At 40.1% G+C, this 11,240-nt stretch overlaps 2 protein-coding genes across 11 annotated transcripts in view; both read left to right on the forward strand.

The window, feature by feature from the left end:
• Positions 1-8,132, forward strand: part of arhgef1 (Rho guanine nucleotide exchange factor (GEF) 1) — a 37,830-nt gene extending 29,698 nt beyond the window's left edge. For 9 of the 10 annotated variants that reach the window (XM_079164808.1, XM_079164802.1, XM_079164806.1 and 6 more), the window contains 12 exons: positions 598-698; positions 869-943; positions 1,050-1,125; positions 1,811-1,978; positions 2,076-2,163; positions 2,271-2,372; positions 2,526-2,578; positions 2,689-2,832; positions 2,942-3,067; positions 3,520-3,704; positions 4,187-4,291; positions 5,024-8,132. In XM_079164808.1, the coding sequence (XP_079020934.1) occupies positions 598-698; positions 869-943; positions 1,050-1,125; positions 1,811-1,978; positions 2,076-2,163; positions 2,271-2,372; positions 2,526-2,578; positions 2,689-2,832; positions 2,942-3,067; positions 3,520-3,704; positions 4,187-4,261 (1,193 nt within the window). In that variant the 3' untranslated portion in view covers positions 4,262-4,291; positions 5,024-8,132. The remainder of the gene's footprint in view (positions 1-597; positions 699-868; positions 944-1,049; positions 1,126-1,810; positions 1,979-2,075; positions 2,164-2,270; positions 2,373-2,525; positions 2,579-2,688; positions 2,833-2,941; positions 3,068-3,519; positions 3,705-4,186; positions 4,292-5,023) is intronic. The other variant, XM_079164805.1, reaches the window with a different exon arrangement.
• A 309-nt stretch (positions 8,133-8,441) lies between these two features.
• cd79a (CD79a molecule, immunoglobulin-associated alpha) lies at positions 8,442-11,052 on the forward strand. The gene is made up of 5 exons (XM_079164962.1): positions 8,442-8,595; positions 9,060-9,380; positions 9,927-10,042; positions 10,318-10,380; positions 10,569-11,052. Exons 1-5 carry the CDS (start codon positions 8,556-8,558, stop codon positions 10,692-10,694), a joined length of 666 nt encoding a protein of 221 aa, XP_079021088.1. The 5' UTR covers positions 8,442-8,555; the 3' UTR covers positions 10,695-11,052.
• Positions 11,053-11,240: the final 188 nt, after the last annotated feature.

Here is an 11,240-nt window from a genome sequence, read left to right on the forward strand (position 1 = left end):
ACTTGACCAATCAAGCCACTTCATTACAGTGATGCAAAAATCATCATAAAATGAACAGAAGTCGGTTTTGCACTGGTCCTTAAGTTCTGCTCATCAATTTACAACATTGCCCACAATCGTCTTTCACAAATATTAAAGGGATATCAAACACAGTATAAACGTTGTTGTTCCATTGATTCATGGTATAAATGATGATATGTGCCCTATATTTTCTATATATTCTGGTTTCTTAAAAAGACAAAAAAAGGAAAATTGTTGAAATTGACAGATAATGACTCACTAATGACTCCATGTCTGGTGTTTATGTATATTATATATATTTGTTATGACAGCCATATGATAATCTGTTTGCGTAAATGTAAATCTTATTTGGACAGATTGCAGAAGTGTATTATGCTAATGCTTAAAACTACATGTGCCAATCTGCATCAGGACACAGGATGAATGTGGACTAACTTAAGCACACCAGCAAAACATTTCAACAATCGAAACTGTCCGTCCCAGATCTTTGTGTACGCTTGTGATTTACGGCTTTTGTTTGGGGTCTGCTGTGAAAACTGTATTTTCCTCAACTCTGTGTTTTCTGTCTCTCCCCAGAGGACCCGACAGAGAAGGAGAGGATCCAGCAGAGCGCAGAGTGCTGCAGAAAGATCCTCAACCATGTCAATGAGGAGGTCAAAGAGATGGAGAACCTATTGGTGAGAAACATACAATCCATCACTCAACGCACAGTTATGTCGTGATTGAGCACCAATTGGAGTCCAGTAAATTCATTTTGAGACCTCTGAAGGTCTCTGCTTGTTAGACTACGTCTGCTTCTGTGCTGTCTGATCCTGTCTGACCCGCTAACCTTTCTCTCTGTTCCCAGACTCTGAAGGACTACCAGCGTAGGCTGGACACATCAGGGCTCAAACCCAGTAATGACCTTTATACAGAATATAAGGTAAGGTTCTTTCAACAAAGTTTTGTTGCACACATTGTTGAACTTTACAGATTTTTAGTTTCTTTGACATTTTTAGTGCATATTATTCTCCCACTGCCTTTTCTAGAGCATCGACCTGACTCAGAAGAAGATGCTTTATGAAGGCCCTGTGACCTGGAGAGTCACAAAGGAGAAGGCAATCGGTAAATATCATTTATAGTATCATAGTGTGTGCATTACATCCATGCAAACTGCCGGGGATTATCAGTGTTCTGCTGCAGAAATGAGAACATTTCACAGACATTTAAAAAAATTGCTGAATTCATTCAAATTCAAAAAATGTATTGGGCTCATGCTAATATTTATTATATGTAATTGATGAAATTCACTTAGATTGCCATTTATGTTTCCAAAAGGCAACAAACCCACAGTGGTGTATTTTGGGGTATTGAGAAAATTATCATCAGATATTTCGGTTTTCATTTCCCCTTTTCAAATGTGTAGATTAAAGGTTGATATGAAAGGAAACCCAGCTGTGGTGGAGGGGATTTTTTTTTTACCATTAGCCCCTTCACTTCCTTTTTTATATTCAGTTAATTTCAGTGCCTTCAAACCTTAATTCAATTCCGTTCAATTTCATTCCTTCATATCTGTCTGGGCAATTTCATGCAGCCGGACGACAGTTACACACACACACACAATAGATATCAGAAGAAAGAAAAACTATTGTTAATCACAAAACTAAAAACAATCTAAAGTAATGAAGGTGAATAGTAATAGGAGTAATTGAGAAGTCGGACAGCAGAGAACGTCCCTATCCTACCTGTCCTTTGCTGTCTTTCCCACTTCACCGTCCTGCTCCTTCTCCTTCTCCTCCCCGTCTCTCAGAGGTGCAGTGTGTGTTGCTCGGGGACCTGCTGGTGCTCCTACAGAAGCAGGACGACAAGATGGTCCTCAAATGCCAGAGCAAGAGCAACATCGCCGTGCAGGAGGGCAAGCAGATGCTGAGCCCCATCATCAAGCTGAAATCTGTCTTCCTACGAGAGGTGGCCACAGGTTAGACGCACAAAACGCTACAGTAGTTTCACACGCGGTCACTTCCATTGTGAGATCAATTTCATTCAACCTTCCAATTTCTCTTTTTTTCTGTCAGATCGGAAGGCCTTCTATGTCATTTTTACCTGGGACAGCGGCGCTCAGATCTATGAACTAGTGGCTCAGTCTGTTGGAGAGAGGAAACTGTAAGTGTTGGAGAGAGAAATACACAGATTAATCATGTTTGTTTCAGAGGATAAATCATAGGATGAATTGCCTTCTGATGTGTGTGTGTGTGTGTGTGTGTTTACAGCTGGACCGAGGTGATAAAGTCAGCAGTGGATGATCTGAAGAAGAGTGCAGCATCCATGAGGTTGACGCTGCCTCCTGGAGGAGCTCTCTTCAGTCCCACCACGTATGTGTCAGAGAGAGAGTGTGTGTGTGTGTGTGTGTGTGTGTGTGTGTGTGTGTTTTACTCATCTGTTGAAAGAGCAAGCCGTATTCATCGGCTGCCAAAGTTCACCCATCTCAAAATATCTCATTTCTTTTGTCATTTTCTCTCCGTCAGGATGACTGCCCCTTTGAGCCCGACTGAGAATGGGGGTCTGAAAAGCAGCAGTGGTGAGACGGCAACGCTTTATCAGCTGAACACTTAATAAATAGTACAAATTTGTTATTGTTACACAGTTCTGAAAGCTCCAGCCAAACTTAAGCCTTGTGTCTGTCTGTAGATCGAGATAAAGACAGCTTGACCGATGACAAGTCTTCAGACCCCAGGCACAGGCTGATTGATTTCCTGTCAGACAAAGGCTTCGACTTGATAGGCCACTCCAACAGCGATCAGGAGAATGTGGCCAACAGTGCTTTGGACGAAGGTGAATGATGGTGCTTCTATAGATGATTTTTGTATAACCGTCTTTCCTTTCTTTCACAGGGGCTTGCCTGTCTTTCTAATGAAACCACTGAATGTGTCTCCTATGTTAGTCATGTCTCTGAAGAGGCTGTTGGTCGGCAGCATCAGTCTATCGGAAGACTCGCAGCCTGATGGAGAAAACGGGGAGGAGCATTCGGAGAGGCCCAGTCAAGAACTGGAAAGCTGTCAATCGACAGGTAGGCTTTTGTGGAAAAGTCAAAGTTTGTGAAATGGCGTGTTCCAGTTTTATAGGGGTAGTATTACAGACTTTTTAGCAGTGACTTCCTGAAATTAACCGTAAAGTTTAAGGTACCAGGCACTGCTCACGACTAAGAAGTGTCATTTTTTTCCTCTTCGTTTTTTAGGACGGATTAAAAAAATGTCTCTCCTCTGTCCATTACAAACAACAAAATTCTGTCAGAATATAAAATAAACTGCATAATTTTTACATTTTAAGAGTTTCCTAAACATGAATATTGCACTTATACATTCCCCAAAATAATGAGTTGGTATAAAGGATTTTGAGACCTACAGAGAAATGCAACAATATTAAGAGGTTACATTGTGACAACGAAGCTGGTCAGAATGAACTGCAGTTCAAAACCAAACTGACTCATGACACATCTAAACTGAGTCTCTTTGTCTGCAGAAGAAAGCCAGACCATAGACAAGGGAGCGGAGGAGGAGAACGACAACTCTTGTGAAAAAGAAGGTGCAGGGATGAAGGGGGAGGAGGAGAGGAGCATCAGTGCACCCCTGGTGCTGTCCCAGGAGAGGATGGTGGAAGTGTGCAGGAGGCTCCACAGTCTGGAGGAACAACTAAAGAGACTACAGGTGAGGGGAGGTGAACACAGAGAGGAAGAGAGAGAGAGAGAGAGAAAAACAAGCTGGGAGCAGGTAGTATGACAGGGGCAGATAAAGATAAGAGACATAACAAAAGATGGGAGCCGACTGGAAAGAGGCACACACAGTTGGGCATCAAGGATTTCACTGAGGATAACTTAAGTAAGGAGCGAGCTGTGGTATACTTTGGACAAATGGGGCCAAAATGGCACAAAAGAGAAACTAGAGAATAGAAAACCATTTAACCACAGCTGTTATTGCTTGGCTGAAAATTGCCTTGTGAAATTGGACTTCTCTGAAAATGGCTATTATGTCCAGCGCTTGCGATGGGATGTGTCAGAAATGCAGCGAGGGAGACGAAGAGAAGATGTTAAGAGGAGGAGGAGGCTGAAGTGGCTGCGTGTGCGTGAGGGGGTGTGGATGTGAGTGTCTCTCTTCAGTTCCTAAGGTGATATTGATTTTGTGTGTTGCAGACTGTAGAGGAGGAGCACCACAGGCTGCAGGAGGCCCTTTCCAAGTTCTCACTGGAGGGGGGGAACTTCCATTGAGACACCATCACGCCACCTGCTGGCCACTAGGTGAGAACGCTCAACTATATACATTTTTATAATTATATTAATATTATTATTATTATTATTATTATTATTATTATTATTATTATTATTATTAAGGGCTCAAGTATGATTTAAGAATCATCATCAAGGGCATAGGTTTAGTTTCAGAAGTGGAGAGACACCAGATGTTTCTCAACAACATCCTGTGCTACATCCTGCAATAATAATTATAATAATCATGATAATAAACTTTATTCCTGAAGCCCTTTTCAAGACAGTTACAAAGTGAGATATATGGGAAAGGTAAAACAATTTATCACTACATATAAGATGAAATCAGACCACTAAAAGTACAGAGAATTAAATACAATACCCAACAATTAAATAGAATGTTTTTGGAAAAGCGGAGACATTGCTATTAAAAAAACAAAACGTTTTTACATTCTATTATAAATGTAATGCAAATAAATGAGTGTTCTGCATGTCCACTGGCACACATCTTCCACATAGCTACAGATACAGAGTAATATCCTTTGGCTCAGCTTTGGTAAATCCCATAATATCCCCAAACACAAAATGTTCCGTTTGTCTTTGACACTAAGACTAAGCCGGTCCATGCTGGACTTTCACTAGCATGCATATTTTAGTGACTTAACAAAAATAGGATTTTGAAGACATTTTGCTCCTGTTCATCATTAAGCTTTGAACTTTACATGCTGTTACTTGACATTCAAACTTGTCTTTCCTTCTGTTTAGATTTTTACTGGTGCTAGTTTGGAGTGCAAGAGTGACTTTCAGAAGCTTCCCTGGAAATTCCTCATAAAGTCATACCTGGACCCTGTTGCTGCATTAGGGGCCTTTATGCTCAGTGCAGTGGGCCAGTGATGTCACATGGGAGGGTGTGTGCATGTGTATGTGTGTCTGTTTGTTTGTGTGCATGCTTGGTAGAGAGGTATACAAAAAAAAAAACCCAGGACATCCTACTTTTGAGTGGGGGATTGTTTTTTCAGAGAGGTGCCAAAAAAAAACGGAAGCAATATTTTGCTGTGAGAGAAATGCTGCCTAATAAAATGTAGTGATTTCGATCTGCTGTAACACACATACGCACACCAGAGACATGAACGCTACCAAATAATTGACATTATTAGCAGATGTGCAGTAAAGGAGAAATCCTATGCCTTTGCCCGCCAGGTTAGCTGTAACCAGGTGGAAGCCTTAAGGGGCCAATGTAGCGTTTGAAGATGTATTGAAATACTACTGCTGATATATAGTGTTATTTCTAGTCTATGCCAAAGTACCACAGAGATGCACTTTTTTTTCTGATCAAACTAAGTTGAAATCACACTGTTTTTGCAAAATGTATTTACTCTCTATTCAGTATAGCTTTTGAACAGTTGGGCTTTATATAGGCAGACCTCATTATTGAGAAGATTGCATGCAAGAAAGTGTGTGTATGTGTGTTACAAAGTTTTTAATTAAGGATGTGGTTGTTTGGAGGGTTCTTACTGTTATTAGGTCACACAGAAAGATTTATAAATAGTGTCGCTATAGGTAATCATGCTGATGGTGATAATGGTTTGTATTTACCGCCTTTATTTATTCATCCTAGTTCTGATTGGTCAGTGAGTTTCCTTGTCTTAGTGAAAGTATTACAGCACTGGGCCCAAAAATAAATAGATGCCAGAGCTATGCGTTGCAGAAAAGACAAAATATAAGAAGGCAAACCCAGAATGTGCAACGAAGATCAAGGTAGAGAGAGAAGACGAAAGCTGAACCGGGGAGCGAGTTTAGAGGTTGCTTTGGTTTATTTGAAGCCGGCTTGAAACCAATGGGTCATGAGACGATGTGTCGAAAACATGAGATTAGGATTTGGCTCACTGTACTGAAAAATGTAGACACACACACACACACCTACAAACACTGAGAGCCCAGTGTTACAGAAGTGTTCACAAAGGACATTCGGTGCCAGCAACATTTTTGCAGCGTCACCTTTCCCCAGATTGAAAACACGGACTTAAGATGGCGTTATGAATTGTATTATATAACGATAGTTTCACATGTTATTAGCAAAAGATTCTATTCTTCCCTGGTAGCAAATTTTGTATCAAAACTGAGCTCTGTCTTTGTATTTTATTGAGCAGTTGATTGTAATTATAATTATGATGATTTACTTTCAGAACCAAAGACATAAAGCACCGTTAGAGCCTCATGCGAGCTGTAGTTCTCTTAATGACATCTAATGCTAATGCAGGAGGGATCTCTCAGTAGCGCAGCCTGCTGCTGCTTTTCCTCTCCTCAAACACCAACATGTGGCAACTTAAGTGAAGGGATTTCAAAAGCACATAGAAGATTGAAGCATCGGTTGCGAATAATAAAAAAACACCTGTTTTTTTAATAAATGTAGATACCGAGATGAAGAATGTTAGACTGCCCTAGCCTTATTACCAAACCCAAACCCAAACTGTTGAGCTTTGATTTCTTAAATAATGAAAAGGTTGTGTTAATAAGTGTGAGTATAGGCCGGTGTGACTGCTACAAGCTGGACTGTTCTGACCTGGATAGAAGACGGTTATTAAACACATGATTGGACCTCATCCAGCTGCAAAGAAAAAGGCGACAAGACAGTGAATCCAGATGAGGATACAAAGGAAACTTTGAAGGCTTGCAGGAAGGGAAACTGCGGTCTCAGTCCAGCGTCGCTCTCGCCAACACTGTGATCATGATCACTTCCTGATAAGCATTCTCACCCATTGTTGCCACAACAAACAACCCCCCCCCCCCCCCCCCCTCCCCCGTTGACCCCACTGAACCTCAGTGTGAACTTGTGCAAATGTTGGTGCCGTTAGTCAGTTTGTGTTTGAACATTACTGCCTTATCTCCACATGTCTTCCTCTTGTAAAATGTACATAGATGTTAGCTTGAAGGAAAAAAAGAAATTTAAAGAACGCATAAATTTGAAATTTTCGTTTATTGAGCTTGTTAGCTACATACACCTCTTGATAACACCCTCACTTGTGATAGCATGATCACCTTTTCCTACTGCACAGTTTTACCATATGTTGTTGTGTATTTCATTTGATTTTGTTAAACGGGTCGGGGCGGGTGTTTTTTTTACTATTTGTCTATTGTTCTAAAACAAACTTTGTAATTATGTTCTATGCATTTGGCCACAACGGTGAGAGAGACAGGACTTGTCTGTAACTTGTCTATGCATGAATGAATTTAACAATTATGCAAGCATTTTTCTTTTCTTTTTTTTGTTCAACCAGAGATTTTTACTTGTCAAACTGCAGTGATCAGCTGGGGAAAGCCAGTTAACACCAGCTTACAGTGACGCCTTCACTTACTGGCTGAACGACTGCTACAGGCACTTCTTGCTCTCTCTCTCTCTCCGTCGGATGCGTTTCCTCATGCATTCTATATACAAATACCTAGATGTATAGAAAATGTATTTATAGAGTGGTGCCTTGTTCCAACGATCAAGTTGTTTTCTTGTTGTTTTGTTATGGACTGTTTTTCAATGGAGGACTGAAGTCGACCTCTGAGAGTGAGAGACGTAGACAAAATGACTAATAACGGTTGAGAGATCATCCCAGGATTCAGTTTTTGTGTCCAAATCAGCAATAGATTTTGAGCCCTCCACCAACTCAGCCAGCCAGGGCCCTGTATAGAAAAGACACTGCTCCTTGTCATACAGGCGTCTGCCATCATGTCTATAAACAATGAATATGCAAGAACTATACTGTGTATTTGGGTTTTGATTCTTTTATCAACTAAGAGGCTCTTTAATGTTGTATACTTAAGGAAAATTGTGGTACGTTCTGTTTTTTAAATCTTGATTTTTTAAATAAATTGGGGAAATGAATTCCTGTTTTGTCATTCTATATAGTTATGAGCCAATACTATACCTTTGTAAGAATAGCTCTTGAAAAAGAGAGGTTGAAAAAAGAAACATATCCTGTATCTGTATATTCCTTTTAAAATACAGAACTATTATGAGAGCCAACATAGACATTTTATATACAGTATGTATATATGTTTTAAATGTCTGTTGGTTCTCATATTTTTCAAGAAGAAATTTACATATAATCTATTTTCTACACTGCATGCATTATGCAAATGTGGGACAGTCCAAGATCAGTCAAGCATAAATCCTGACTGAGAAAAACAAGACAGCAGTGTGTTAGCACAATATAGCAGCTAAAGCTGGGATCGGTGTTGTTTGACAATTTGTCCTGCAGTAATTCAGTACATTTTTTGATCTTTGGATCAAACATCTGTAAAAGCGATGGGGACAATTACAAACGTTCTACTCTGCAGCTTTGTCGGTGAGTCAGACCAATTTAGTTTAAGATACAATTTTAATTTAAATACTGTATAGATAACAGTTTGTATTTGTGCAGATACAATTATCTTTTTGTTTTTTTGGAAAAAAGGCACGTCTATATTCAAGCTAGTATAAGTATATGTACTCTTTATAACTTTGTTTTCACATTTAGCCCTTCTGCTTCAGTGAACCACGTCTCCTGTCAAAGCAGATGTTCTGTGCTATCATGATGCATGTTTGCTCTTTTAGATTTGGTTCATTATGCTGCATATTTACTGCTCATTTTAACTATTTTTGTTACTCAACTTGTAAGACCTTATATGCCCATTGGATATACAGGTTATGGATTGTGATATATGCAATCATTATTAAATTATTTGACAAATGTTGGTTAACAATCAAACAATGAACAAATGTATAATAAATGCTCAAAACAATATAATGTAATCGCTGCTTCGTCCACAGTGGGTATTGCTCAAACTACGGTGGTTTTAGAGCCGGACAGGCCCTTTTTGCAGGTGCAGGTCCATCACCCTGAAGCTTTTCTGGAATGCTGCTACAAAACCAGTGAGAATTCAGTGAAAGTCCTTTGGATCAAACAAGATGCCAACAAAACCCTGAGTTCTCCGGTACAGCTTACGCAACGTGTGAAGAATGTCATTACAGACTCGTGTGGCACCCTAACCTTCAAGCCAGTCGAGCTGCATGACACTGGGTTCTACCAGTGTAAGCTGGCAGGCAATGGCTTCAACCTCCTCTCACATGGCACCTACCTGCAGGTCTACCGTGAGTGTTCATGAGTGTGATGGAGTCAATCGAGCTCTCAGCACTGCTAACACCTCATAAGCCATAAATCCTGTTAACGTTAGTCTATCCGAGAGCTGTGTGAGTGGCAGCATCCTTGCATATCGCAGCTTGGTTAATCTATAGCAGGATGCTCTCATTACGGTCTGCTGCGCCGCCATTTGCTTTAAATAGCAGTAAGAATAGATCAAGTTGCAGTCAAGCTACTGTATAGAGCCATTTATCATACTGAAATTCCATTTTTGCATCATGATCTTATCAAACACAGATGGCAGATGTGGAGATGTGAAACAACCACAACTCCTCTGGGTATTATGCACATAAGTTTACGAGAACCCATACTTATTGTTGTGTTGTATAACAAAACAATCCAGTGTAATAAATCTCGAAATAAGTCTGTTAAGTCATTCTTTAGTTTGCCTGATTATTTTTTAAACACTCCATCTTCTTTTAATATTGCACTTGATACAACAACACAGAAGCACTTGTTTAATTCCTTTCACCTCTGAACCCCGTCTGTATGCCCAGAGCCAATGAAGAAGACAATAAACCTCAGCGAGAGCGCCAAAAACCGGATCCTGACAGCTGAGGGAGTCTTACTGCTACTGTGTGTGCTTGCGCCTTCTGTCACCCTTCTCTGCAAGGTATTATGACTCACTGTACATTACCATACACTGCCACTCACTTGTAGCATTAATGTTGAAACAATGGTTTATTTCCAAAATGTCTCAATAATGGTATTGCCATCATGTCAACACACCGGAATGTGTTGCAATTTGTAAGAGAGCACCGCTTTGACTTTCTACAATATGCAGCTATAGGTTTCTCAAATGGACATTTTTCATTGTGTTTCTAAGTTGTTCTCCTTGGGAAGTTGCACAATGCCACAGCTTTGCCAAATTCTGTTTTCCCCTCACAGTCAAAGAGACTAAAACAACTAGAGAAGAAGAAAGCGAAGAAGGAAGAGGAAAACATTTATCAGGTAAATGAGTCAGATCCTGAGTCCATGAGTCAGGCATGTGAGAAACACGTGTGAAAGTCACATTGCTGAAAGCAGGAACAAAGATATCAATGTACATGTTATCTTGTACTAATCAATTTAACATGAATATGTTTCATTGATTTTTGAGCGTTTACTTGATATCCATCTTTCCTTATCTAATACGCCAGGGGCTAAATCTGGATGAATGTTGGTCCACATATGATCGGATTGAACGCTCCCAGCCCCATGGCCAGTACCAGGATGTGGGCAACATTAAAGAGGAAGAGGAGCAGATCCAGCTGGAGAAACCCTGAAGAAAAGGGTAAAGATAGAGAAAGGGAAGGAAGAGTGTTGAGTCTATTTTTAGGGCTGAAGTTTAACTGCGTGATATCCGAATAAAACAGGTTCATTCTTTACAACACAGATTTGGAGTTTTGTACAAAGCCTGCGTTTGCAGTTTTAGCATCTGGCAGAGAAAAAATAACAATGAATCTTCAATTGCGTGACAATCGAATGTGTGGAGCTGGTGGTGAAATTGTTTTGTTAGCAGCTTTCAGCTTTTGCTTTTTAAAATAATCTCTCTCTCTATATATATAATGCATTTCTTGAATCTTACTGAATGATTTCTCAATGTACATTTCTGTGAGTGCTTCAAGAATAAAGCTGTGTTAAAAAAAAGAAATCCTTGTAATTATTTAAAAGGCCTACATTGTCTTCAGACATAATTCCCCTTTAATCTGTTTTGAATGGGCTCTCTTTTAATATTAAGCCAAGTTGTACAGGGCGGGACAGTCATCGATTTTTGTAGCGCGTCGTGAAGGCGGGAGCAGTCACCCATTGGCTTAAATTTCGGGGTGGGC

The sequence above is a fragment of the Pholis gunnellus genome (genome assembly GCF_910591455.1).
Source record: "Pholis gunnellus genome assembly, chromosome: 8".
Classification (NCBI taxonomy): Eukaryota; Metazoa; Chordata; class Actinopteri; order Perciformes; family Pholidae; genus Pholis; species Pholis gunnellus.

Excerpts from the sequence above, each read along its gene's own strand:
- cd79a (XM_079164962.1), top strand. The coding sequence starts at position 8,556 with ATGGGGACAATTACAAACGTTCTACTCTGCAGCTTTGTCG. Across the intron at positions 9,381-9,926 it reads CACCTACCTGCAGGTCTACC|AGCCAATGAAGAAGACAATA; the intron begins GTGAGTGTTCAT and ends CTGTATGCCCAG. Across the intron at positions 10,381-10,568 it reads AAGAGGAAAACATTTATCAG|GGGCTAAATCTGGATGAATG; the intron begins GTAAATGAGTCA and ends CTAATACGCCAG.